The 27,866-nt window shown below is 42.8% G+C and overlaps 3 protein-coding genes across 30 annotated transcripts in view; 1 reads left to right on the forward strand and 2 right to left on the reverse strand.

Moving 5' to 3' along the window:
- The window catches only part of LOC119863049 (perilipin-3-like), a 105,070-nt gene extending 99,962 nt beyond the window's left edge, over positions 1–5,108 (reverse strand). The window contains exon 1 of the mRNA XM_043517258.1: positions 4,862–5,108. The gene's annotated coding sequence lies outside the window, so the exon portion shown is untranslated. The remainder of the gene's footprint in view (positions 1–4,861) is intronic.
- Positions 3,195–18,997, forward strand: LOC119847937 (aldo-keto reductase family 1 member B1-like). 4 transcript variants are annotated; one of them, XM_043517287.1, is made up of 11 exons: positions 3,208–3,351; positions 4,629–4,692; positions 6,651–6,822; positions 8,293–8,409; positions 9,580–9,657; positions 11,104–11,226; positions 14,211–14,317; positions 14,535–14,616; positions 15,828–15,911; positions 17,566–17,648; positions 18,503–18,997. In XM_043517287.1, exons 2-11 carry the CDS (start codon positions 4,634–4,636, stop codon positions 18,543–18,545), a joined length of 948 nt encoding a protein of 315 aa, XP_043373222.1. In that variant the 5' UTR covers positions 3,208–3,351; positions 4,629–4,633; the 3' UTR covers positions 18,546–18,997. The 4 variants fall into 4 exon arrangements, with proteins under 4 accessions (XP_038239134.1, XP_043373222.1, XP_043373211.1 ...); XM_038383206.2 differs by lacking the exon at positions 4,629–4,692 and having other exon boundaries at positions 3,195–3,351; positions 6,655–6,822; XM_043517276.1 differs by lacking the exons at positions 3,208–3,351; positions 4,629–4,692 and adding an exon at positions 4,737–4,880 and having other exon boundaries at positions 6,655–6,822.
- Positions 18,998–21,686: 2,689 nt separating this feature from the next.
- Positions 21,687–27,866, reverse strand: part of CALD1 (caldesmon 1) — a 236,987-nt gene continuing 230,807 nt past the window's right edge. For 16 of the 25 annotated variants that reach the window (XM_038383133.2, XM_038383090.2, XM_038383058.2 and 13 more), the window contains 3 exons: positions 25,500–25,580; positions 25,111–25,144; positions 21,687–23,321 (listed from right to left, as the gene is read on the reverse strand). In XM_038383133.2, coding sequence (XP_038239061.1) covers positions 23,290–23,321; positions 25,111–25,144; positions 25,500–25,580 — 147 coding nt within the window. In that variant the 3' untranslated portion in view covers positions 21,687–23,289. The remainder of the gene's footprint in view (positions 23,322–25,110; positions 25,145–25,499; positions 25,581–27,866) is intronic. The other 9 variants (XM_038383144.2, XM_038383182.2, XM_038383081.2 and 6 more) reach the window with 2 other exon arrangements.

Genomic DNA, 27,866 nt, shown 5'->3' on the forward strand with positions numbered 1-27,866 from the left:
ATAGAAGTACAGGGAAAAGTTGGAGGAATTCAATCCATCATGTAGGATTATGACTAGGACAGTTTCGTATACACAAGGCACAGCAAAAATGCATACAATTTTAAAGGAGACTTGAAAGTACATGTTGAAAAATGAGATAAAGTCACAGCTAAGTTATGTGCTGAAAGCCCCAAAAAGAGCAAGAGGCAGACACACCTCTCAAAGGCATTCACATTATCACATATATAACTTGGGCCACAGTTTTCCAACTTCAGTGCCTAAAGTTAAGCCTTTAAATCCATATTTCGTTTTCAGAGGAACTGAGCACCCATAGCCATCCTTGTAAAGTGCTCAAATACCATGGTGAAGGGCATGATATTAAAAATAGAGACAACTAGATGCCTAAGGATGGGTTGGGGGGAATTCCTGGTCCCACTAAAGTCAATGGCAAGATTCCCATTGACTTCAGTGGAGCAGGATTTCACCTTAAGTACCTATCTTTAGATACCTATGTTTGAAAAGTCTGGCCTAAGCTTACACTCAGTTATATATCTGAATGCCAATAAGAGACACCTCTTCTTCTTGGTCATTTGGGCATTCAACATATATCCAGCTTTCCCGGCCCTCAAAGGTATGTCTACACTGCAGCTAGGAGCGAGCCTTACCAGTCCAGGAAGACAGCTCACATTCGCAGTGATCGAGCTAGTGTGCTAAAACCAGCAGTGTGGACATTGTGGCTCTGGCAGAGACTCAGGCTAGCCACTTGCACTCAGACCCAGAGGATCAGGAGTCCTTGACAGCCCGAGCTGCAATGTCCACTCTGCTATTTTTAGCATCCTACCTCAAGCCAAGTTGGCTCAACACTCTGTCTACCCAGGCTGGGAGGCTCATCCTAGCTGCAGTATAGACATAGCCCAAGTGTCAAAGCTCTGAAGGACAACTGATATGACCGCAGATGCAAAGCAGGCCTCTTTTTTTTGGCAAAGGCATAATGTGATTTAAAAACCTGTAGGCAAAATGTGATTTAAACCCCTTCTAGATCTTTTGGCACACCTTGTGGACAGTGGTTGAAACTTTAGTTCCATGTGCCAAAACTGTCTTCAGGCTGCTTGGCAAAAAACCTTTTGGAAGCAAGCAGCACATGGAAGGTTTTATACAAAAAGCCTGACCTTAGGAGGATTCAATATGACCAATATATACAAAAGAGACCCTTTTAATTAATTCCTTTGTGAGCAACAGGCAGACTTGACATTTACTAGGATAAAAGATTAATATTTCAGCCCTTTGATTCCAACTGAGCAAATTTCTTCAAAGGCCTGGAAACACACACACACATTTACCTGTATCTAAAATTCTTTTGCTGACATTGTTTGAGCGCCTGGCTCCTCAGATCTAGAGTGTGTGCTAAAGATTGATTGATACAGTGACTCGAGTGTGTTTATCTAAAGTTTGTTCAGTACAAAATAACAGTTGTCTCAGTATGAAAGAAATTTCATTGGCCCACAAAAATATTTTGAAAATTATCATGCTTTTATCAAAAAGAAAAGGAGTACTTGTGGCACCTTAGAGACTAACAAATTTATTAGAGCAAAAGCTTTCATGAGCTACAGCTCACGTCAGTAGCTCACGGAAGCTTATGCTCTAATAAATTTGTTAGTCTCTAATGTGCCACAAGTACTCCTTTTCTTTTTGCGAATACAGACTAACACGGCTGCTACTCTGAAACCTGTCATGCTTTTATCATGAACCAGAGTGGGGCGGGAGAGATTGGGGCTTCTGCCCTGCAGCAGGGTGGTGGGGGTAGGGGCTTCTGCTGGAGATGACTGGTGTCTGCTGCGGGTGGTGGAGACAATTTAAAGGTTCCCCTCCCCCAACAGCTTGAGTCACACCCCCTAGGTGTTAATTCCACATGAAGAGGCAACAGCAAACTGCTAGGAGTTGCAAGGAGGGGCCTCTGCTTTAGCTTCCTCCAGAGAGAGCACAGCAAAAGCAGTGGCTTGCCCTGCAACTCCCAGCTGTTTGCTGCTGCCTGTCCCCAAGCCCCCAGCTTGTCAGCTCCAGCTGCTGCAGCGCAGGGAGGGGGCCCGGCTACACCATGTGACCAAGAGGGGCCAGCAAAAACTGGTGGGATGTGACCGCATATGCCTGCCCACATGTCACCTCTGGGGGGAGGAGGGTCTCAGGGCTTCAGCCCCACAGCATATGCCTGCTGGGGCTTGGGATTGAGGCCCTGAAAACCACTCCCCCCGGGGCTGGGGTCCCAAGCCCCAGCAAGTGCCGCCCAGCTCTCGAATTTCTGAAGTGTGGTACGTGGCTCAGAGGGCCAATAAGTTTGGCCACCCCTGATAGAATAGGTCAGTGTTCGATATGACTTTTTACCCCAGGGTCCTTCATGAACAGGGATGGAGTCCTGGAACATAAAGCCCCAGAACCCACTCTGTGATCTTAACATGCAGCTCAAGAACATTTCTATTGCCGCTTCCATCCTAGGCTCTCAAAAGCACTTTAGAAACATTAAATTAGCGGAACCTCACACAACGGGTGTGGAAGGGAAGGCTCATCCCTATTTTGCAGAGGGGGAAACTGAGGCACAGAGCAACGCAGACGCTCTTGGCACCTTGATTGCCTACTTCGGGGCCTAGTTTGAGACGCCTGGGGCCTGATTTTCAGAGCTGTTCAGGGCCCCCAACTGCCCCTTGGGAACTGCTGCACGCTCAGAGCTCTCTTGGGAATAATTAAGCGGCTGGTTCATTGGCCAAGATCCGGATTTCGGAGGAGACCGTGTTGCAAAAGACCTTGGTGACCCTATTCCTGAAATCAAGACAAACCCCGCGCAGGGACTGAACGATTCGCTTGTCCAACATACCACGTGGGCGGGGGGGGGGAGGGAGGGGGTTCAGCCGCCTCAGCCCTTCCCCGCGGACACCCCAGATCCCAGGCGCTGCTCGCGCGCCACACTGAGGGGGTCCGCGCGGCGCCTGCGGGAGGAGGCCGTTCCGGGTGGGAAACTCCCGCGGAAAAGCTGGGCCGTGCAAGGAGCCGGGAGGCCGCAGGCAGGGGCTGGGGCGGGCAGCACCAGCAGCTCGGGCTGCCAGGAGAGATACGCCCCCAGCCTCTGCTCCTTTCCGGCGGGCGGGGGGGGGGGGGCACACAAGCAGCTGCTCTGTTTCCAGCACAGACAACTACCTCTGCTAATGCCACTCGCTCCCGCCAATTGAGGCGTGGCCAGACCCTATTAAAGAGGCTCAGCCGGGGCAAGCCCCGGGGGCGTGCTCCTAGTCCCCAGAGAATCGGAGAGCAGGAATTATGGCGACCTACGTGCACCTGAGCCCTAAGGCCAAGATGCCCATCCTGGGGCTAGGCACCTGGCAGGTAATTGCAAAGGATCCAGGGTCTGGCACGCCGGGTATAGTGCAGCTGCTCTCTGCCTCAGGAAGCGCTCGGCTCTTTGCGTTTGTTCCTCCCTTTGCAAGCGCGGTCAAAGTTTCCAGCTGTGTGTGTGCAAAAGGCAGGAGTTCCTTTCCCCCCGGGCTGCCTGCAACGCCAGAGGCAGCAGCGCGGGCCCGTTAATTACCCTTGGGCCAGCTGTTTTTGTTGCAGAGTAGCAGCCGTGTTAGTCTGTATTCGCAAAAAGGAAAGGAGTACCGGTGGCACCTTAGAGGCTAACAAATTTATGAGAGCATAAGCTTTCGTGAGCTACAGCTCGCTTCGTCGGATGCATCCGACGAAGCGAGCTGTAGCTCACGAAAGCTTATGCTCTCATAAATTTGTTAGTCTCTAAGGTGCCACCGGTACTCCTTTTCTTTCTGTTTTTGTTGGTGTTGCTAGCCAGATGTGGATGTCATCGTGACATCCAATTTCCTGGTAGGTGTTTCGTTTTATCGCGCTCAATACCTGGCCCTTAGGAGGCTTTAGGAGCCTAGCAGCGTTTCCGCTGCTTTTCTAACAATGTCAACAAAAGGCTAACAAATTTATTAGAGCATAAGCTTTTGTGAGCTACAGCTCACTTCATCGAATGCATCCGATGAAGTGAGCTGTAGCTCACGAAAGCTTATGCTCTAATAAATTTGTTAGTCTCTAAGGTGCCACAAGTACTCCTTTTCTTTTTGCGAATACAGACTAACACGGCTGCTACTCTGAAACAAAAGGCTAATGAGCAGCAGTTGTAGGAATTGGGCTTTGTTCTAGGTGCTTGGACTCTGCAGCTACTTACGAGCATAAAACGTTGGTTTAAGAGTTACTGGTGCTGATTAAAATGTAGCCAGCAGCGAGACGACACATCGTCATGAAAGACTCTTTTTAAAAATTCAGGTTTCCAAAGGTCCCTTGGCTCCCTGGTAGCAAATTTCGTGATGTATTTGACTTAAATGCAAACAACGTTGATTATAATGGTCCTTTCTGGCCTTGGATTCTATGAAGGCATGAAAACTGGTATTTGCGGTATTTATTTCTTGATCTTTAGATACCCAAGTGCAGAATGTAGTTCAACTTCTGATTTCAGTCACACCAGTTTAAATCCATATTGGCTCTGTTGGCATTGATGGAGTCATTCTGAATTTACAGTGGTATAATTGAGAAAAGAATCCCATCCTTTCTGTGTAAATGGAACCCTTCCTCCTTTTTAATTCCCTTTTTTTCTTTCAATCCAGGGTTTATGATGTCACTTGCTTCCATGGTGACAAATTGGGACTGCAATTACAAGAATCACTCTTAGCAGGGGAGTGTGTTTTATGTACAAAAAATATATTAAAACAACATTAAAGCTGGCAATGTGATCACACAGAGAACAACAAAGATCACCCCGTGTGTACATTGTTTTAGAATGTTTTATGCACAGTAAAAAAAGAGCTCATAGTTACAGGAAAATACTTGCGGTTTCTACCTATTGTATTGTATTGATGGTCAGTATTCTGCACTGCTCAATGTTGTGTGTTCGTGTGATGAAAGCCCCTCTTCAGATGTACGCTAATGGAGAGACAAAGTTAACATTGCTGTAGGAACATTCAGAGTTTTTGAGAATTCTATCATCTCTGCCCAGCATCTGTTACTTTTAGTTGCATAACTTATCAAAGTATAGAGCAGAGGTTCTCAAGCTGTGTGCTGTAGATAACTGTCTGGTCACATATAGTCCTTGTTCCACCTGCTGAATCATGCTAAAAGAAGTTTATAAAATATACAAACTTTCCTAGTGTTCACCTTCTACTTAAGCAAGTGCTGTTTACCACAGGGTGATTATGAAGTAGCCAGTGGGAAAGGATATTGACCCATATGCAAAGCTTGTGAGGAGAGGGGAGTGTTCCCAAGAGAATCTGTGTGTTAAAATGTGGTCTGTGCTATGAAGAAGCTTGAAAATACATGTCTTAGAGATTATAAAAAGAGCTATGGCATAGGTATATTGTGGCAACAATAAATAAATAACTGCCATTCTTTCTGTGAACAATACCGAATAGATAACCTATACCATCTAGTTAACTTCATCAAATAACAGCGTTTCCTTTGTAAGGAATCTATGCCAGCAAGAAACTGAAAGAATCTCTGCAGGTCAAAGAGGCAGAGTTATTGACTGAGCTAAAGGAGAACCTGTTACTTCTGCGTTTGATCCTGAAATGGGTAGAGCACCTGCCACTTCTGTCTGTTGATTTCAAATTTGACTAGACAAAATTTGAAGTGAGGACAGAGGGGAAAAAAAAAATCTTTCTACCTTCTCATCAATTCCAAGGGCAGTCTTTATGCACTCGCAGTAAAGAAAGTACAGCATTAAATAGCCTTATAGTATGCATCATTTATCTGGCCGTGAGCATATACTATATGAAGTTACACAATTAGGGAGCAAATAACCAAAGAGGCCCAGCAGCATTTGGATTTGAAGGTTTCAAAGCCATCTAGGAAATTCAGCCACACAGTGCCCATTAACCCCAATACAGCTAATAAAAATATCAACGTTTTGCATCCAGAAGAGAGCTGTTAGGCAAGTCCTCCCCCAACCACCTGTACTCCCAGGACTCCAGGAACATGTGCATGGACTGTGGGGAATGGGGAACAGTATTTTTTGTGAGATTCCATCTTGCAAGCAGGACTGGTGCTAGACACAGTACTATCTTAGGCTTCTGCTACCTGGTAGTGCATGTGGGGAGAGGGCTGGAGCAACCTCCCGCCAAAAAGCAGTCCCAAATGATAATGAGGGTGGCTGATCTGGGCTACGCTTGCAGTAGCAAAGGGCTGTCCCCACAGAGCTATCCTGGTTGGGGGTGTGTGTGTGGAGAGGTCGGAGAAGGTAGAGGGAAGGGCAGGTAGGCAAGAACTACCCCCATACATGGATCCTATGGTGATTGTTTAGCCTACACATAATGCTGGATATAGTTACACAGCCAGGAGTCCACACTGTTTTCAAACTAGAAATTGACCCTTCCAGGTGGGGTTCTCTGAATCACTCTTGCTTTGTGTTTCGCACACTCCTTTGGATTCCGTCCCATACAACAAAACCCTGAGTAGTTTTATGCGCCGTATAAATAGAGATCCCAGGATAAATTCCCAGGTACAGAAGCACGTTCAAAATGGTGATTAGTCTGATCTAGTTTGCATGCCATTGGATTAGCACATCCACTCTGTGGTCAGTTTGAGCCACTCTCCTATCTGGAAATGTTGGTCTTTTACAGGTGTTCATTTTGTTTTCAGGCTCTTCCAGGGAAAGTGGAAGAAGTGGTGAAGTTTGCCATCGACGTTGGATACCGCCACTTCGACTGTGCCTCTTTGTACAAGAATGAGAGTGAAATAGGGGATGGGATCCAGCAGAAAATCAAGGAAGGGGTTGTGAAACGGGAAGATCTTTTTGTTGTCAGTAAGGTACAACTCTGGCTACAGGAACTGTATTGTGGATCATAGGGCAAATCATTTAGTTACATGGAGAGATGGAGCTCAACAGACAGCCCATGCTCCAGGGATAAAATGACCGAGGGAATAATCCCCTTCATCCCTGCTGTTAGTTTTATGCTTCTGTCTTTCTAGCAAGGCAAGGAGAGGGGTAAAAGCAAGGAAAATGGGATTCCTGTAATTCTGTTGCCTAGAACAGGATCTTCCATAAAGTTCATCCATTATTTGCAATGGGAGAAGAATCCTGTTGGGAGCATATTGACAACTCGGAGAAGGGTAGTATGGCCACCATGATCATGTTAATTTCTCCTGATCTGCAAATTTCGAGCCTTTGTTACTTTAAGGCTTTCCCCCCTAGAAGCATGGTAGGAAAAACAAGAAATTAGAAGTCTCTAGGTCAAATTCAGAGGCAATGCTTCAGTTTGTTTATATAATTTTTTTTTAACTTAATGATGTGTAAGGAAGCCTAAATCGGTGGAACCAATGCAATGCAATGCAAACCTGGAATAAGGTGTAAATTAAAGTTGGGGGCCTATTATAACTTTTTTACTTTTCTAGTTAATTGCCTTAATGACTCTATTTTTCTCTTCTGGCCCACTGACATATGAGCTAAACCAATTTAGATCACCTCTACGCTCCTCTCTGAATTTGTTCCTCTGCCTAAAACCAGTTTTTAATAGAACAGGAAATTTGTGAGTATTTGTATTTTAATTTTCTGGAGAAAATTCAGTTTGTCAACAAAACAAAACGTTTGTTTGGTTTTTTTTTTTGTTTTGTTTTGGGGTCTTGTGAGGTGGGGAAGGTTAGAAGGTGGTAAAAAAACAAAAACATCTTACTAGAAGATGGACATTGTTCCTAGGAATTTTTTGTTTCTAGTTTTTCAATTTAAAAAAATGGAAATTTTTGACCAAAATAAAATTTTCTCAGCACTTTTAATTTTGGTCAAAAACCAGTTTTTCATCAAAATATTTAAATAAAAGACAAGTTACAACCAGCTCTAATTTGGGTTCAGGATGGTGATGTGTGGCTTATTGGGGATTTACTGAAAGTTTCCAAATACCTGATGACAATTCTCTCCTCGTATCTGAGCTTTGGAATGAGGTAATAAAAATCAATAGGCCCTGCTGACAACTTTAATCACTTTGGAAATGTGGAATTGCCAAAATACATGCAGGTTTCCCCTGATCTGGGGACGCACTGTCAGAATAAAGCTTCCTACCATTGCTTTTTATAAATACTGTATTTTGAGTTTGGGCTCTATTTTAATCTGTCGCTTCTAATTTTAGCAGTAAGACACATGGATCTGTCTTTGGCATAAGCTATGTAAGCAGAAGGGGTGATGCTCTCAGACCTGTTTTTCGTAGATAAAAATAGCCCCTCTCCAGACAGGAGGCATTCTGTAAGGTTTCAGAGTAACTGTCAACCTTGGTTTTCTCCTTATAGCTGTGGTGCACGTTTCATGAGCAATCCCTTGTGAAGGGGGCATGCCAGACGAGCCTTGCTGCACTGAAACTGGATTACCTAGACCTCTACCTTATTCATTTTCCTATGGGATTCAAGGTAGCGAGCGTCCTCTAGTTCTTTTCTCCTCATCGTCCAGAGAAAATCCTTGAGTGCTCAGATGCTAGGTCATGGCCACCATCTAGTCAGCCAAGGAGGACTAGCCTCCTTCTGGAATGTCTCTTTGCCATGTTTTATTCATCTAAATGTTACACTATATAGAGAAATGTGAGGCCACTTGTCTGGCAGAAGAGGGGTGAAGAGGAGGAGGAGACATCTCTATAGATATTGCTTCCACAGCATTCCAAGCCTCCAGTGACTTTGACAGCAACCCACAAGTGCTTCTATGCAGGTCACCTACATGGCAAAAGCAAGGCTATACTACTGTGCATATGGGTATTTAGCTGTCGATTATCTCTTTAGGAGTTCTAGTGGCTGCATGCTATACTTTTCTCTCTAAGCAATAGCAGAACTGGGAGTTTACAACATAGAATGAATATTTTTGGAGTAGGACATTTCCCATCCAGGCTTCTTCAGCTGCAGGGGCAGTGTTGTGTGGATTCCAGTTTTGGGAGAAAAAATAGATACATTCATGGAGGATAGGCCCATCAATGGCTATTAGCCAGGATGGGCAGGGATGGTGTCCCTAGCCTCCGTTTGTCAGAAGCTGGGAATGGGTGACAGGGCATGGGTCACTTGATGATTACCTTTTCTGTTCATTCCCTCTGGGGCACCTGGCATTGGCCACTGTCTGAAGACAGGATATTGGGCTAGATGGACCTTTGGTCTGACCCAGTATGGCCATTCTTATGTTCTTAATTATTGGTCTATTTAGAGTGATTATCAATGGAAGATGAAGTAAGTCACAGAATTAACCATACTTTTTTGGAATGAATACCAGGGCTGGAATGAAACTTGTCACATAAAGAATGGAGGACTTCCCTCTCCTCTCTTTAGACTTATTAAGCTAATTACTTGACCAAAGGTTACTATTTCCCCTCTATTAGCCCCAGTTTAAGTCACCATATGCAGTATGGCCCTGATTCAGCAAGGTACTTAAATATGCACATAATTTTAAGTGCATGAGTAGTACCATTGATTTAAAGTTTTGCATATGCTTAAGTTCCTTGTTGAATTGGGGCCTATGCATCCATTTTGACTTGCTGGTAGAATTTGGGTATTCCAGCTCTGAAAACAAATATCTTTAAACTTTCTGTCTTGATATGACAGGCTGGTGAGGAGACGCATCCTGTAGATGACAATGGTATGATTGTCCCCAGTAACACGGATATTCTGAACACATGGGAGGTAAAATTCACTCTTAGTTCTTACACACCAGAAGTTGAGCGGAAGGCTGCATGTCTGTAATGGTGGGGGCTGCAATGTTGTTCATATTAGGGTTTGGAGAGATGTATTTGGCTCGGGGCTGCTCACAGGGTCTTTGCATCACTAGGAATCACTAGTAATGCATCCGATGAAGTGAGCTGTAGCTCACGAAAGCTTATGCTCTAATAAATTTGTTAGTCTCTAAGGTGCCACAAGTACTCCTTTTCTTTTTGCGAATACAGACTAACACGGCTGCTACTCTGAAACCTAGGAATTCAGGGTTTCCAAATGGTCTTTGTTCAGAGCTATCTACCCTTTATTCCATTTGAGTAGCATGATTCTATGTCTGTTGCGGCTACCCACAGCCTAGGTGACATAGTGGCTCTGAGAATGCCATTTTCCCCATAAGGGTAGGCTGAGCATTGTGGAAAAGAACAATGTGATCACCTACCTGTGTAGCTTGAGGCTCAGGTCTGTGCTCTTCATGTCTCTGTCCTGTCAGGTCAAAAACGGAGTGATTTATTAACCTCTTTGCTTCTATTAGATGGCATAAAAAGACAGTGTCCTAAAAGGATGAGATTGGCTCTCATGGGGAAAGGGTGGGCTGGGCTGGATGTGATGGTGGGATGGACTCTGGGGAACAGACATGCTTAACGTGAACAGTTAATTCATTGATGCAAAGATTTTAAGGCCAGACATGACCATTAGAGCATCTGGTCCAGGGGTGGGCGAACTCCGGCCCAGGAGCCGCATCCAGTCCTCCGGATGTTTTAATCCAGCCCTCGAGCTCCCGCCAGGAAGTGGGGTCAGGGGCTTGTCCCACTCTGTCCAGTTCCTGGAAGCAGTGGCATGTCCCCCCTCCAGCTCCTACATGTAGGAGCAGCCAGGGGGCTCCGCATGCTGCCCCTGCCCAAGCGCTACCCCCCTAGCGTCCATTGGCCAGGAACCACGGCCAATGGGAGCTGCAGGGGTGGCACCTGCAGACAGGGCAGCGCACAGAGGCAGCGCTCCGTGTAGGAGTTGGAGTGGGGACATGCCATTGCTTCTGGGAGCTGCTTGAGGTAAGTGCTGCCCGGAGCCTGCACCCCTGACCCCCTGCCCCAGCCCTAATCCCTCTCCTACCCTCTGAACCCCTTGGTCCCTGCCCGGAGCAGCCTCCCACACCCTGAACTCCTCATTTCTGGCTCCACCCAAGAGCCTGCACCCCCACCTGGAGCCCTCACCTCCTCCCACACCCCAACCCCTAATTTTGTGAGCATTCATGGCCATAATTTCCATACCTAGATGTGGCCCTTGGGCCAAAAAGTTTGCCCACCCCGATCTAGTCTCACCTCCTTATTGATTTATCAGTTACTGTGGTTAAGGAAAAAGGCTAAGATGGCAGTAGTACTAGCTCCTGTACATGACTGGATTACTTTGTCCCCTTAGGCTATGGAAGAGCTGGTGGATGCAGGTCTGGTGAAAGCCATTGGAATCTCCAACTTTAACCACAAACAGATTGAGAGACTCTTAACCAAACCTGGTTTAAAATTCAAGCCTGCCAACAACCAGGTAAGGTATTTATTCCTGCTGGTTTCTGACGAACATGTGTCTAAAGGCTGGGCTACTTATGCTTGAATGGATCTTAAAAAGAATTTGGAATTCAACAAAATACTGAGAACTCAGGAACATCTGTGGACGTTTCTGTTCAGTGAATGGGTATTACTGTTTGAATGACAATCCTAACTTGCATCCCAGTAATTATGCAGTGTCTAGACTACCCTGATAAACCTTGAAACGGCATGTGCAGAATATAGAACCTTTCACAATCCCATGAAATGCTGTAAGCAGTTTCACTCCTCCTCCTAGCACCCCAAGATATCTGAGTCTGATGTTACCAGGGTCTTCATCTCTAGCACCCTCTGGTGGTCACTTTGGCCCTGCAATCTCCTGGTCTGTTTCTGTCTGCATCTTCTGTGGCCCAGACCAGTTACCTCTTAAGTTCTGTCCCCTTCCAGGGCAAGGAAAGGACAAACTGAAAATCCAAATAAACATCTAAACAAATGGTGGTTCTGCCCCTTTTGGGCTATGCTGCAGATCCCTCCCTTTGCCCTACTTTCAGCTTCCACAGCTTTCTGTTTTTCTTAAGCTGAGCAATGACACCCAGGACTTTCCTCCTGCAGGTTCTTCTTTGCAGCAGGTTTCCTCACTGCCTCTTCTCCCAGGGACCTTTCTACTTCAGCCTGCTTTCATCCAGCTGAGTTCCCCTCTGTCTTGTGCACTTCTTGCGAACCTTTTCGCTCACCACTGGGATCAATAGTTGTCATTACGTCACCAGATCAAGATCATCAGGGGTTAGCTGCTACCTCACAGACAAGGCAGAACCCAGCTCCCCCTTAAAGGGCCAGCCAGTCCATGACAGATGTCTTAAACATCAAGGAGTTCTGGAACACTACGTTACATTTGAGCCTACAAAATATACCCACAGATTTAAGCCCACTAGAGTTGATTTTATATTTTGCCTTGACTTGTGCAGTTTTTTTCCAACGTGCCAAAAAAAAAAGTAACCAGAGATTTCTGGCTTTACACTATGGCTGCTGAAAGTTCCTTTGGCCTCTGCTCAATGCAGTACACTGGGCAATAGCATTCATGAGCGTTTCAGAGTCTTACGGCTGTGCTTCTAGTTTTAGTGTTATCTTTGTGTCACGTCGTGGTTCTGCAGTATGATTGGGAAGGGTTCCCGTATAATTTTTTTCCCCAAGTGTTGATGGCTTTATTAAATGACTCATTTGGGTGAATTTTTAACTTTAGTGTGGTCTAAGCGTAGGTGGGAGGGGCTGTATTTGTAGACACAGCATTGTAGCCATAAGGTTGTACGACCATTGCAATTGCCAGTTGAACGTGCCAAGTTAGCACCAGCACCTGCAGCATAATGTATAAACATGGGGATCCATACTCCTGTGAACGGTGCCATTGACATCAATGGGACTACCTGCACGAGGCAAGAGCTGCCATGAGCAGGCCAAAGGCTTTTCCTTTTTACCTTTGAACATGTGGTGGGGTCTTGCTCAGCCAGGTTCCTGTGACTTCAGAAGGCAGGATAAAGGATTTGATAACTACTCCCTTTGACTCTTTCTTTATGGGGCATAGTATGCAGTTTCACTTTGCCCAACACCTTTTTTAAATATTCACTTAACACAGATTGCTTTAAAGTAGTTTTTTTAATAATAATGTTGTCTAATATTATGTAGCTGGAGTACCGAAACGTCCCATTCCGGATTAGATTCCCACTGTGCTGGGTGCGTTACATAGACCCTAAAAAGACACAGTGCCTGCCCTGAAGTGTTTACCATCTAAGAAATACTTAAAAATGAATATAGACCTAGTCAAACCCAGCACGGTATACAAATGTTTTACCATGCCAAGATGCACTGCTCTGGGTAGAAGTATATCCATGTTTACAGGCTGCATTATTTGAATGTGTGATCAGTATATGAAAGGAGATTCAAAATTATATTAATGTAAATTTTTTAAGGTGTTAAAGCAACAAGTTGGTAAATCTCAAAGTTCTGGTTTCTACGACGACAATTACTCTGGCACGTTGCCCATACACAGCATAGTAAAAGCATTATATATATACCTGCCTAGCAAAATTCTACTCACCATGGGAGAGTAACTTTTGTGTGTCGGGCAAGTAGAATATTATCAGGCTTTCCATAATCATCATCATGATAAAAGAAGAACGATTGTGTGGTTAATTCACTGAATGGTGACTTCGTAGACCCTGATTTGCTACAGACTTCCTGCATGACCGTGGGCAAGTCACCTACCCTTGTTCCCCCATTTTACAGATGGGGATACTAGTACTTTGTATATCTTGTCTGTTTGGACTCAGAGCGCTTCAGGGCAGAGACTGTCACTGTGTTGTACAGAACCTAGCACTGTGTGGTTCTGATAGAGGTTCAGGCCTCTAGCTCAGGGGTTCTCAAACTTCATTGCATCATGACCCCCTTCTGACAACAAAAATTATTACACGATCCCAGGAAGGGGGACCAAAGCCTGAGCCGCTTGAGTCCCGCAGCCCCAGGTGGGAGTGCCAGAGCTTAAGCCTGAGCCCTACTGCTCCAGGCAGGGGGCCAAAGCCAAAGCCCAAGGACTTCACCCTCAGTTGGGGGCCTATAACCTGAGACCTGCCATCCAGGGCTGAAGCCCTTGGGCTTTGGCTTTGGCCCTGGGCAGTGGGGCTTGGGCTATGGCATCTGGCCCCAGCAAGTCTTAACACCAGCCCTAGTGACCCCATTAAAATAGAGTTGCAACCCACTTTAGGGTCCCGACATACAGTTTGAGAACCGCTGCTCTAGATGCTACTGTAGTGCAAATAGTAATCAACAGCAAGGCATGTAGATATTTTGTGTGTGATGTTCTGCAAGACTTCTTTATACCATAGGTATATGAGTGGCTCCAAAGGTAGTCATAGGGTCTGTATTCTCTGGAGCACAGGAGCACTAGCAGTGCAGTCTGCCACTAGATGAACCTGTGTGTCCTTGTGCCTGCAGATTGAGTGCCACCCATACCTTACCCAGGAGAAGCTGATTAAATATTGCCAATCCAAAGGGATCTCTGTGACTGCATACAGTCCCCTTGGTTCTCCTGCCAGGCCGTGGTAAGAATGCTTGGCTGCCTGTCTTCTTGGAAGCATTTTAGAGTATGTATGTCTCTCTCAAATCATTGAAGAAAGTTGAATGACCAATGCAGTTACAATTGATACATATTTCTGTCGCTATATTGCAAATCCTCCTGTGAAATATATCCTGTTTCGTGCAAGGGATGGTAGTCTACCATTAACCTATTGGCTGTTATATTTTTTTTTCTTTTTATAGGGCCAATCCAGGGGACCCTACTCTTCTAGAGGACCCAAAGATTAAAGAGATTGCTGCTAAACACAGCAAAACCTCTGCTCAGGTACGTTGGAGTCGCAGCACAGTGCATGTTGCCTCCTTTATAATATATTGTCTTGCACCAACATTGCACTCTTTCACAGATACTCTGCGGTCTTTACACAGTGACTCTTTAGAATGTCTTCTCTTAAATGTAACTCAGTTTCGAAGGAGAGGGATTGTCAGAACAAACAGTTCAGTCTGGGAACAGAAAGGACCTGGCAAGGAACAGGGAGTGCCTGTCATTAGCACAGATTATTGCTGACCAGCCTTAAAAATGGGCCTTTGGGTGCCCTCCAGAAAGTGCCAAGTTGATCATATGAACTTAGCGATGAAAGGGGCTGTGGAAAAAATCAAATGTGGTTCAGCCAAATCACCCTATGAATCCTTGATCCAGCTAAATTATTTTTCATGGACGTCTGTGTTTCGCTATTTGACTAAAGCTAGCAGGAGTTTTTGTTTTCCAGAATTCAATGTTTGTGAACAGTTGGGGAAAATTTCTCATGGCTGCTCAGTTTGACAACGTTTCTACTTCTTAGTATTTGTTGTTCACAAACACTCTCTTACAAATGTGTGGGTTTTTTTGTTTCTGGGTGTTTGTTTGTTTGTTTTGGTTTGTTTCTATTGTTTTTGCTCGTAAGAATGTTTGAGAATGACTCTTCAGATAGATCTTCATCCTCACACCCAGTCAGCAGTTGTCAGGCTCCAATCATAAAGTTGCTTGAAAAACAGGGTGAATTTTTTTCTTCAAAAAATGCTTCCTGAAAAATGCATCCCTTTTTGTATTGAAGATGTCAAAACTCTGAGCCTTAGCTGTTCCTCGTTCAGTTCTTAAGACCAGAAGGGGCCTCTATGATCATTTGAACCCCTGTATAACGCAGGACATGGGAGTCACCGAGCGAGTCCTGTTTTCCAAAAACTTCTTGCCCAAGCAGGGAGCAGAAACAATGACATTGCAAACAATTCATAGTTGACTTGAGCAGTTTGCAAACACACTACAGGATGTAATTTGTTTACACAAACCACCTGAGGAATACTTCTGAACAATGAATAGATTTGCAGCAATTGGAATGGGTTTGTAACAAAAAAGTGCTACATTTCTAGAAAACTTACTTAGAACAATACCCCCACCCCCCACCCCAAACAAACAAAAAAAGCCTCCAAAAAAACCCTTGACCAGCACTACTAGTGACTGGTAACTTCAGTGTCATCAGAATTCCTGTTCTTTCCTCTCAGGTTCTGATCCGGTTTCACATCCAGAGGAATGTGGCAGTCATTCCCAAGTCTGACAAACCACGCCATATTGAGGAGAACTTTAAGGTAAGCTTTCAAATAAGACTATTGCTACACCTATCCATTACAGTAGCAAGATGGGGTGCCATCTTCCTATTTTCTCATTAGTCCCAAATTACATGTGATTGGAGCAAGAGAAGGGGCAGAGAGGTAGAAAGATCCTTCTATATTTCAGCATTTAGTACTGCATTTTTAGTTGTGCGTTCATACTTTGTATGAAAATTCAAGTGGACTTGCATTTTTGTTAAATTTAAAACCAGGAGCGAAGTGAGTTAAACTCTCACATCTTATTTGTGATACCACATTTCCAAGTCTCTCTTAATTTTAAGCTTTAATTCTACTCCTACACAGCTAGAGTTAAACTTAATTTAATACCTACTTCTTATATTGAGCTTTTCAGCAGTAGATCTCAAAATGCTTTGCAACAGTGGTCAGACTTATTATCTACCTCTTTATAGATGGGGAAACATGGGGCAAGTTACTTCACCACCCTCAGTCACCCAGGTCAGTGGCAGAGTTAGGAATAGATCTGTGCTCTGCCCACTGGGATGCATTACCTTTATGTAATTTAACATGAGTAAACTTAAACACCATAAGGACAAATGTGTGAAAAGATCAGGCCTATTTAGTTTAGAGAGGAGAGGACTTGAAAAGGGCTGTTACGGCACTACAATAGTTGATATAATAAAGGTCAGTTGGAGCGAGCATTTAATACAAGAATGTGACAGGCATATTTTATACAATGCATAATTTAACCATGGAATGCAGTGCCACAACACATCCCTGACACCAAAACCTTAGTAAGCTCAAGCATTTCTGGCTGCCTAAAACATCAGCAGTTGTACAGGACAGGCTAAAAATGCATTAGCACTATAATCACTTATGCTTCAGGGTATAATGCTACCAATAGTTGATGGGAGTTAGAAAGAAGTCTTCTAGGGGAAAGTTATTCCCTAATTTTCCACCATATGCTTCCTTGAACCTTCCTTGCTAGAAGCATCTAGCACTGATTGCTGTTGGGGGACTGCTATCCTGAAATAGGTATGGCTATATCAACGTTTATATTTATAAAAAGGGAGGGGAAATCCCCAGCAAATCTCAGTAGGGGATGGGTCTGAACATGTAGGCTCTCACAGAGGAAAACTGCATAACTTTGCTAAGGTGCCACAGTCTGGCTGAAAGCCTCTTTCTCCCAGTGGAGAGAAGTTACTCACCTGAGGACTGCCCTTGAAGTCAGTGGGACAATAAGTGAGTAAGTGCCACACAAGTCGTCCTTCTTGGTCTAGAACTGCTCACCCAGCAGCCCACTGACTTCATTGGAAATACTCGGAGAGTAAAGAGGTACTCTGGCCTTAGAATCTAAGGTATCTCTTTCCATTGCATGTTGCAGAAGTCATAGGACGACTTTAGTTGTGTTCTGGGTCGAACTTCTGGAAGTCTGATGTCCTGCGAGCAGTTACAGATGAAAGGACTGTTTGTGTGTGTGTGTCGTGTCCTAGTGCTAAGTATTCCATTCTATCTGAAGTGAGGGTAGCTGGTGTAATTACGCTTCAGTGGAATTTTTGGTCACCCAATCTGGTACAATTCACCCCTGCTCTAAGTCATAGCTGCCTTATCTTTATATTAGGTGCACTTAATTTCCAGCTGCTTACAGACCTAACTTAAAACACTTTCCTTTCAGGTGTTTGACTTTGAATTGACAAATGAGGAGATGGAAACCATCCTCAGCTTTAACAGAAATTGGAGGGCCGTTGAAATGCTAATGTAGGTTGCTTTTCTTCTGAATCCTACAGAATGCCCAAAATCCCACTCACTGCTTACTATTGTTTTTAAAGGCAAGGCAGAGTCTCTCCCTTTGAGAAAGGGAAAGCTGGCAGGACCCCAGATTTTAAATCATGGGCTTTGGGTAATTAGACATACCTTCGACTCCGTCTATACTACAAAATTATGTCAATATAGCTTACATCAGCATACAGCCACTGCAGTTATTAAATTGCTTGTGTATGCACACGCTTGATTTTGTCAGCATTGCACATCCTCACTAGCAGCGCTTGTATTGTCAGTGTGGGGCATGGCTCTTGAAAGCCTCTAACAGTCAACAAAGTCAATGCAGTGTCTACACTGATGCTGCATTGACCTAATTACATTGACCGTGCACATACACTGCTTGAGGAGGTGGTGGTGGTAAATTGGCAGAGAGAGGCACTTACGTCAGTGGTAGCCAAATTTAAGCGAAGGCACTTCCACAGCTAGATTGAGACCAGGCATCTTACATTGACCTAACCCAGTAGCGTAGACCAGGCCTCAGAATGACTGATGTCAAGAGGAAGATCATCCCTACATAGTCATTTCTTTAGCAGGTACTATCCCCTCTATTTTGTCCGTATATTCCAAATACCTAAATTTAAATGACTGCTCCAGCAAGCGGTGTTCCTCTGACTAAGGTGGAAGTGGTATGGAAGGAATGGCCAGGAGGTTCAGAATGCTTTTAATGCCTACAGTAGGGACTGCTTGACGAACATCTACCTATGCACTATTCATTCCCTGCTTGTCTTCCTGACAGAAGGACATGTGTAGTTACTTTGAATACTTGGTAACACCCACTCTTTTTTTTTTAGGGCTGTCAATCACAAGGAATATCCATTCAAAGAAGATTATTAAAGCTGGTGTTTTCTTGGCATCTCTGGCTATTAGAGTTGGAGCCTCTTCTGCTCTGACTTGTTCTTCAACTATTGTCTGCCCTTTTACTGCCATACATGTGGGTTGAAGGAAGAAGAAATGTATATAAAAGCTAAAGAACAAATATTTAACACATTTAGAGGGGTTATCTTTTTATCAAAGGGTCAAAGGTACTGCTTTTTGCAAGACTACTGAAAAAAAGTTAACTTTAATTCCTCTTTTGTTTACTTTGTACATTAAACTCCACTTCCCATCTCGTCACTTGAGGAGGTGTTCAAGGTAGTTTAATACAATGTCAGTACATTGAGATGCTGTATTAACTATGGAACTCTTTATACAGTTGCTCGTATGCCACTTGTCTGATTGTTCCAGTTGGATAATAACTATCCTGTGCCTAATGTATCTAAGACATTAAACAATTCAGAGTACAATTATTTGAATGAGTATAGAGTTCACTTTACTAAATGGTGCACCAGTAGGCTAGTGCAGTGGTTCTCAAACTTCATTGCACGGCGATGCCCTTCTGACTACTTCATGACGCCAGGATGGAGGGAACCGAAGCCTGAGCCTACCCAAGTCCCACCACTCCAGGAAGGGGGCCAAAACTGAAGCTCAAGGGCTTCAGCGTCAGGCAGGTGGCCTGCAACCTCAGTCCTGCCACCCAGGGCTGAAGCTCTCAGGCTTTGACTTCAGCCCTGGATAGTGGGGCTTGGACTTCAGGGCTAGGCCCCAGCACATCTAAGCCATCCGTGGTGACCCCATTCAAGGGGGGTTGTGACCCACTTTGAGGTCCTCACCCACAATTTGAGAACTGCTGGGCTTGTGTAAGTGGCTCTAGGACTAAATGACAAACTTGCTCCCTGTATTACTGAGCATAAAGGGGGAAGAAAAATCTATCTTGGGTGTGACTGGAATTGTAGGAGCTTTGGGCTTAGTGGGGTGTGCATGGGAGATGGTCAGTGCTGGAAGTCTTAGAAACAAAGTTAGATGTCATGCTTATTGATCACAGAAGTACTTTTTAGACAAGCCCTGGGTCTCTAAAATGGAAACCTTTAGGTAAATGTGGATAAAGCACATTTTAAAGCATTGGTGTAGAATGTAGCCCCCCTAAACTTAATTTTTTTTCAAAATACTTAATGTATAACTAGACCACAGGTGACCTAAAACAAGTAGAGTCCATAAAGTAGAAAATAATTGAAGGACTAAGGGAAGAATGGTTACAATGCTTTGTGTGGCATTAGGTAGAAGAGGCAGACACCTGTTTTCACAGACACTTTTACAGATTAGGGTTTTAAAAAAAACACCTTTATGGGTGCTGTTGAAGCAAGTCATTTTACATTTACTTAGCCTATTGTCTTTAGCTAGCTATTTGAATAGGAGGTGCTAGCTGCTGTAAATGAAGCTTAGCAAGAGCCATTGTAATCCACACCCCTCCTGGATATGGTGTTCTGTCCTATCTAGGGGCACAGAGACCACTTAGCCACAGAGATTTGAGTCTGCTGTACAGCATTAGTTAACAGCCAGCTGGCTTTTGGTTTATGCTCTAAGCTCCAGAGGCCCCAGGTTTGATCCTGCCCACTGACTACCAGTGTCTGTCACTGTTAAACCATCACTTCCAAGCACTATTACACAAGTTAAGTAAAAATGTTAGTTTGCTTGTGCAACCTTAATTCTGCCCTATGTGCCCTGACTGAAACAATGGGTCCTCTAGAAGTGTAGGTGATATAGCTAACTTGCATACTTGACTTTACAACAATTTAAAGGTAGTTGAGAAATTGCCTAGATTTGTTACAATTGCACAGAAGGAAAAAACCCTTGCCCTGCCCTAACCTCACCAAGTTAGGTTTTGAACTCTGCACCTTCCACATGAATAAGTACAAAGTTATCTTGAGTGTGGAGAATTAGGGGTCTAGGACAAATATACATATCCCTCTAATAGTCATCTAGCTTTAGGTTCATGTGTATAGCTGTACCAGACTATTCACTATTTATTCAAAACACTGTGCTTATAATATAGTCATCAACAGTACACTAACATGGTGGTGTGCATCTAGTCCCTTTCCAACTATGGGCCATTTGTTACCTTGTACCCCATATTGCAAGAGACAGGTTGTGCTACTACAAGCTCTCCTTATACTACCCTAAATATGATCAAAATCTGTTCCCAGCTCACTGCACTCCACATGGAAAACTTTTCTATACATGACACCAACCTTCTATTAAAAAAAAAAAAGAGTAAGCACCACAACCAGTTAAAATACAGTGTCATTTTCATCCTGAAGCACTTTTCAGTCTGTCTGGGCTCCCTTATATTCAGCCATTGATAGTTATCTCACATACATTAGCTTTAGCTTCTTTTTGGAGGAATGGAGGTGAATGACTGCCTCATAAGACTAATTACCCAATTAGCCTATAGGTAGAGTTAATTTAATCTGACTAATGCACTCCCCCTCCATAAAAGAGCATACACTGTTTGAATGACCATTAAGAAGAAATTATTACTTTACAGCAGAGATGTTCTGGTTACGTTAGGGCATTTTTTTCCCAGTGACTCACAAGACAGAGTGCCTGCAATTTAATCTTTCTGTAACTCTAAGTTCCCCCTAGAGTAGGAGACCTCATTCTTTTGAGGCTGCTTAGAATTTGGAGTTTGTGCTGTGAGAGCACCTTCAGGTCAGAGGAAAAAATTCACAGCTTATTGATTCTTCATCTGCTATATAAAGGGCCCTATTAGGATCATCTATGGATACAGATATGATCCTAATTTTTGAAGCAGGAACAACTCAAGTTTCATATGCAAAATGCTTTTCAAAGCAAGATAGCAAGGGCCTGCACAACTAAATCAATGCTTCCTTATGGAAGTGGAGTAGAACACAGCTACTCGTATCATAAGTTTTCCATGTCAGGTCTTTTTCCTATGAGATTCATTCAACAATATACAAACTGAAACCACTGAACTTTTACATCACAGGTTTAGAAGACTGTCAGTCTACTATATATGTACACACCTGATACATTTGTGAGCTTCACCTTGCTGCATTTTTGCAATGTATTAGCATTATGCCAAAAAACCCATCCCACTTACAAATGATGCATTCTAAATCATTACACAAACAGGGACTGTTGATGGAAATATTCCATTTATTATTGGTGCAGTTTCAGAGTATATTGTTTGAACAAGTCATTTTTATTGCAGCTATCAAATGTATTTGAAAGATTCAGAGAAGTGTTTACAAAAACCCCAGACCAAAAAAGAGACAATTCAGAAACAATGCCAGGCATTGTTTGCACAGTTTCGCCCCCTACAGATAGCCAAGTGCATCTCAATATGTAAAGAAGATGTTTCAGCTAAGCAGGGGAGCTCATCTTCGCATTGAAATATTCTCTTCTCCCCTCTAATTTAAAAAAAAGAAGAAGTCCGCTGCTACAAAAACATGCTACCAAAAAAAGTAGTGATGAAGGAGGAGTTCTCTGTAGTTCCAATGTATAAAGCTGTTAAGCATTTTAGGGCTACTTCAGTTAACTAGTTTATTCCACCCATATACTGTTGGATGTAATTGCTAAACCTTATGGCATGTAAATTCAAACCAAGCTGACTTATAGCTTTGTGTTTACTATATACAAATCAAACAAAATCATCTGTAAATAAGAGCTTTGGGAGATACTTAAACACCATTATTAGGAGGTTTACTTCACTTTGAGTGGTTAGGTGGACTTAATATACGGCACTGATGAATGGCAAGATTTAGTGTACAGTCATTTAAGCTCCAACTGTGTTACATTTTTAATTATGGTAGTTTTACATAAATTAAACTACGATGTTTTATACAAGTGACCTACTTTTGATCCTCTATACCCTTATTTCCCCCTCTTTAAAACTATAGTTTTCTTTTTAATTACCCATTACTGGGCATCTTACATTTTAAAAAAAATTTAATACTTATCTTGCCATACCTCTAATGGCAAAATTATGAAATCTTACTATAGAAAAGTGTGTGACTTTTTTAAAAGCTGTGATACCGGCTAATTATGTGCATTCATTACTAAATATAATACTCTAGCATGTATTAAAGCATTCTACCATTAGTAGTGCCTTAAAGCTAAACTTTGTAAAGCTGTGTGTATATATTGCAATCAATTACTAATCACTAACAAAAACAGAGTATCAGTACCGCTGTCAGCTAACAATCATCCAAATTTAGGTATTAACTTAATCTAGAATGAAAAAATGGATACTTAAAAGTATAAAACAAAAATTTAAACAAGTTATTGATGCAGTATTTATGACATGGGCAACTTACAGAAAATATTACATTGTCAACTAAAGATTTCTTCCATGCCTTAGTCTAAAGTGCAGAAAAAGACTTCTGTATTCCAAAAGTAACCACTGTTTTTATGGGTTTACTGCACACTTTTCTTAAGTAATTCAACTTTGCATGCATTTGGGGGTTGACCTCTTACGCCAGTTGAAATCACTGTTCAGACACATAGTCATGACTATCAGTAGGAGAGTATTTCACAGCATGGGTTTCTTTAGGAATAAAGGCTCTTGTGCAAAGGCAGTACTATTATGATGAATGTCTAGACTGATTATTAAATACAGTGCTAATATACATGGTTTTAACTGGGATAATGCAAAGAGAGACATTTTGGTAAATAAACATAAATATAAAAAGGACAATTTAGCACTTCCAAAATGAGTTGGTTCAGCATCTTTAGTAGCCTCCTATGGTTCTTTCTCAAATTGTCTCAAACCTGCTGAAAGAGAGAATGATTAAAGGTTGCTTGAAATCAGATGTTTCTCTAGCAATATAGGAGGTGGCTGTTCTGAATTAACTTGCCTCAAACCCCTTCACCTCAGAGCACCTGCTAAGGGGCAAGACAACACACACCTACTACTAGGCTGTGTGGCCAGCTAGCACACACAGGTGCTCCGTGGCTCCAAGGGTGGATGGGTAGGATCTCACACAGATACTTGCTCACATCTGACAGCAGCAGCAGCCATTGCCTCTGGAGCAGGTACAGGGAGCATAGTGACCCTTTCAAGGAGGGTTACAGAGTACATTCCCCATGCATCATTTGTCTGTGGCTCCTGTTCCTAGACAGATTGCCTCAGCACTTCTGTTCAACCACTATTCCAATCCCCAGGAAGAAGGAAATGATTCTATAAGTGATGAAAGCATAGCCTACTAAATCAAAGGACAGGGAGACTGGCACTCTGGAGTTCCAATCCCTGTTCTCTCCACACATGGCTTTGGGTAAGCCATTTAGGTTGGTATTGCCCAAACTGCTCAGTGCTGGCCTAGCTCTGCTACCTGGGAAGTCAGTGATAAAATTGCCATTGATTTCACGCGGGAGTAGAGAGAGGCCAACACTAAGTAATTGTGAAAAGTCATCTTAATTTCACTGTAAAATAATAAGGCCCACTTAATAGGAGTGATATCAGGGTTAGTTTGTATATAATGCATTTCATCTTCCAGAGCTTTGCAAACATTGCAGGTGTTATTCTAAGACATATTTCTAATACTGAAATGATGAGAAAACTTCCCTCCATTTAAGTCGGTGTTTTCACAGATGGATTGTTTTGTTCCCAATATGGGACACGGATTTAAGGGACTCCTAAGAATGGGCTTCTGATCAATTTTAATTATTTAATAGAGCACTTCTTCCCCCACTCCTCTTCCACAGAGGCTCATTTCTTCCACCTGGTTTTCCTTGGAGAGCTTTGGAACACCAGTATCGCCTGTATAGAAGAGCTAGCAGAGGTTTTGCTAGTTCCCTTCGGCACAGCCACGACATAGCTCTCAGACAATTTATTTCAAATTTGTGACTCAAATAGGGCCTAAATAGAAACACCAAACATAGTTTATGCTGTGAAAAAGTACCTAGGCACTGCTGCAGCAAGAGACGGCCTGATGCTGACAGCATTTGAACTCAACTCCAATTCAAGTCTGGGGCATGGAGGGCACTCAGCAACTCATGAGATCAAGATTTAAGAGTCAACAGGTGACTGCATGTTCATCTGTCATGAGACCTTATGCTTGACTGATGGTACTGTTCAGAGTCATCCTATGGATTTGTTTTCACCAGTCCTCAGGGTTTCCATTCCCAGTGGAATAACATTGCAATACTAGCCTCACTCAGCGTTTAGGATTTTTTTTTAAAGTAGTTTTGATGAAAACCATTCGTAGACCTTGAAAGGACTATTCCCAGATGCTTGACACCTGGAGTGTTTGATGGTCTTATTCTTTGGGCCTCAAACAGTTCAAATGGATCTCTGCAGCTACAGCAAGCACACTACATGTGTTTTGCACACAATGCTTTGCAAATATGGCTAGAGAACGGTCATCCCGAAAGGAAGATTTGTGCTCATTACCCAAAAATATTTGTCAAATTATGATCTGCGGCAATTCTTCCTTTCCCTTTCAAAAATTATTTCTTGTATGCCACCACTAATGGCATACTTTTAAAAGCTGGGTGCATTTGTATGAAATGTGCAAAAGCTTCTATTTAATAATGTAGAGTACAAATTATTTGCAACGCTTACCATTAGTCTCTGACTTTTTCCCCATAGCTGTTACCTGCAGTGCAAAAAAAATTCCATAATACATTTATCATTAAAGAAAGGCGTATGTAGGAAAACCATGTTTGCCAGAGTGGAAAGAAAGTCGTATCTGTGGAAAGGGCCAACACAAGGTCTATGCACCACTTAGTTCTTCAAAATAGGAATGGTACATAGGCCTTTTTCTGGCCTACTGAACATTAATGGATGAATTTTCTCTAATATTATAGACAGAAGGGGGAGATTTTGAAAAAGGCATAAAGGGCAATTAGATCCCCAGCTCCTACTGAATGTTAGTCAGAGTTAGACACTTTGCCTTCTGAAAGTCTCACGCAGGATCTTTGTTCTCTCTACAATGGATAGAGAAGTATTACCTTAGAAGGAGAGGTTGCCTTTTCATTTGACTGCTTCTCCCAGAGATTACGTTTGTTGGATACATCTCCTGGTCTTAAATCCTATATTTTGCGGAGTCAAAGAATAGAAAAAAAAATACTAGTTCAGATTTGTTTTATTTAAGTGGAGTAAAGGCTGTATTGTAACTTCACACATTATGCCTGTGTAAGCCCCATTCGTAATGTGTTTTCACAGATGTACAATAATCAAAAGCAGAACTTGGCTTGCAGTACCTTTACTCATAAGTTATTTATATGCTTTTTACTTCTATGTCAAATACCTATACGAGGTAGAAGAAGAGAATGGAAAGTGGTAAAAAGCAAATATGTATTTTTCACTTCCAAACCAGAGGATGGGTTATACAGCAGTTATAAGCTAGTCGTTGATCTCCTGTGACACCTTAAAAACGGAGGTCACTGTCCAACCCCAGTATGTTTAATTTTTTCTTTTTACACAGTAAGTACAGGGGAAATAACTTGAGCATACAGAATTTTTCATCAAGTAACAAGATATGACACTTTACGTGATCATCCAATATATATATCCCTGTAATACAAAATCCTACCTAAGTCAATCTACAGTTCTGCTAAGATGGATCTTCTTGTAATATATTCACACAAAGGGACAGAGTAAAGGTTGGTAGGGGAAATTTTTTCCCTTGGGAAACTTCAATTTTGGTGAAAAGGTTTAATTTTTGGTTGGGAGGAAATATTAAGTCTCAGGTAGGTTTGAGCTGAATTGAAATATTGCAGTTGATTGAATAGAACCAAAACATTTTACCATTTAGAAGAAGCTCAACATTACAATAAATCTGCCCAAGATGCCTCAATACTTCATAGGAGTAGTAATTTGGATGTTTCGTGCCCCCCCATATTCTCCCATGGTATAGGCTCCTTGGCTTGCCCACATCTCCCAAGATGCACTAGGCTCAAAGAATGCAGTGTCTTATGGGGGGGTGTCACATATAGCAGTGCAACATGGGACATGTAGGCTAGCCAGACTATAGATAATTCTGTATAGACAAATGAGGTGTGTTTTTTAAATGTAAACAAACTATGTAGTCTCACCCAGAGATGGATTAGAAATGCTGTAATGGAAAGGACACTGCACAAACAGAAGAGCAGCTCCTCCTGTGCATTCTCAAGTAAAGATTTTGTGATCCAACACTTAGCCATAAACCATTCTTTATGTCCATTTGAATTCTAACTACAACATTTAAATCCATAGCATGGAGTTGAAGTGCCAAGATAACAGGAAGTGTGAGAGAAACACCCACCAGGGAAAAATAAACCTTCAACACCTCATGAAAGGTGCAAGTTCTACATTGTTCCGAGCATCCTTCTTGCCATCCCCAATGCAGCTATCCTTGCTGTGCCTAAGGATTTCTGCAATAGGAAGGAAGAGCTCCCAGGTACTAAACAGCAGCAAGCCGTTTATAGTCTGACTTCTCTGGGGTATGCTTTGGCACATTGGTGATACTCTAGGATGCATTAAAACTTGCGTGCAAGCAAGAAGTACATAGCAAGTGGCTATGATCATGGCTGAGCATATTTCAATCTCCAAAAGGTCAGTGCAAAAATACTGATGATACAAGTCTCCAGAGGACTGACCACATGCCTAGTCTTCTCAACTTCATTTTGGATGGATTTAAGGAGGTGAAATAAAGACAGCCAGATCCTGGTGCGCAAGAGGGAGAGAAAAAGATGGTTTGGGAATTGAGACAGTCTTGATTTCCCCTTGGCTTATCCTAATAGCATTAAGAGACATTTAGATTTACAGTCAGATCATACCTTAGAGTGAATTTTGAAAGGATTTACCTGACCAGTTTAGCAAAGAGACCCCCAATCCAAAAAGGATAGAAGGAAGGAAGGAAGGCAGGCATCTAGAGAAGTCCACAGAAACAGAGATATTGAAAGGAAAGAGAGCGATCCGCTGAGAGAGAAAGAAAGATGTGGTTGAGGAAAGGAGTGATTAGTTCTGCAGTGTTTATTAATGCCCAGCTTAGAGAAAAGAAACAAAACCCAAAAAACAAGAACCAGATTCTATGCCAATTTACCATGGTCACCATTAAATAACTACCGCCATTATTTTCTATTCAGACACTGCTAAACTCAGTTACCATGTAACCATTAGTAAATACTGACTTTTTAAGGGCAACCACTCAACTCCAAGCAACCCTATTGAAGGCAACAGGAGTGTAAATCAGAAGCACATGCTATGCTAGCAGTGATGTGGAAAGCAATTGGACTTGTACTGAACATACTACCCAATGTGCATAACAAGACTTTTTATAAAGTATCAAAATAAGATGAATTATTGAATATGATCCAGGGGAGACCTTAGACCTG

The sequence above is a fragment of the Dermochelys coriacea genome, chromosome 1, assembly GCF_009764565.3.
Source record: "Dermochelys coriacea isolate rDerCor1 chromosome 1, rDerCor1.pri.v4, whole genome shotgun sequence".
Taxonomy (NCBI): domain Eukaryota; kingdom Metazoa; phylum Chordata; order Testudines; family Dermochelyidae; genus Dermochelys; species Dermochelys coriacea.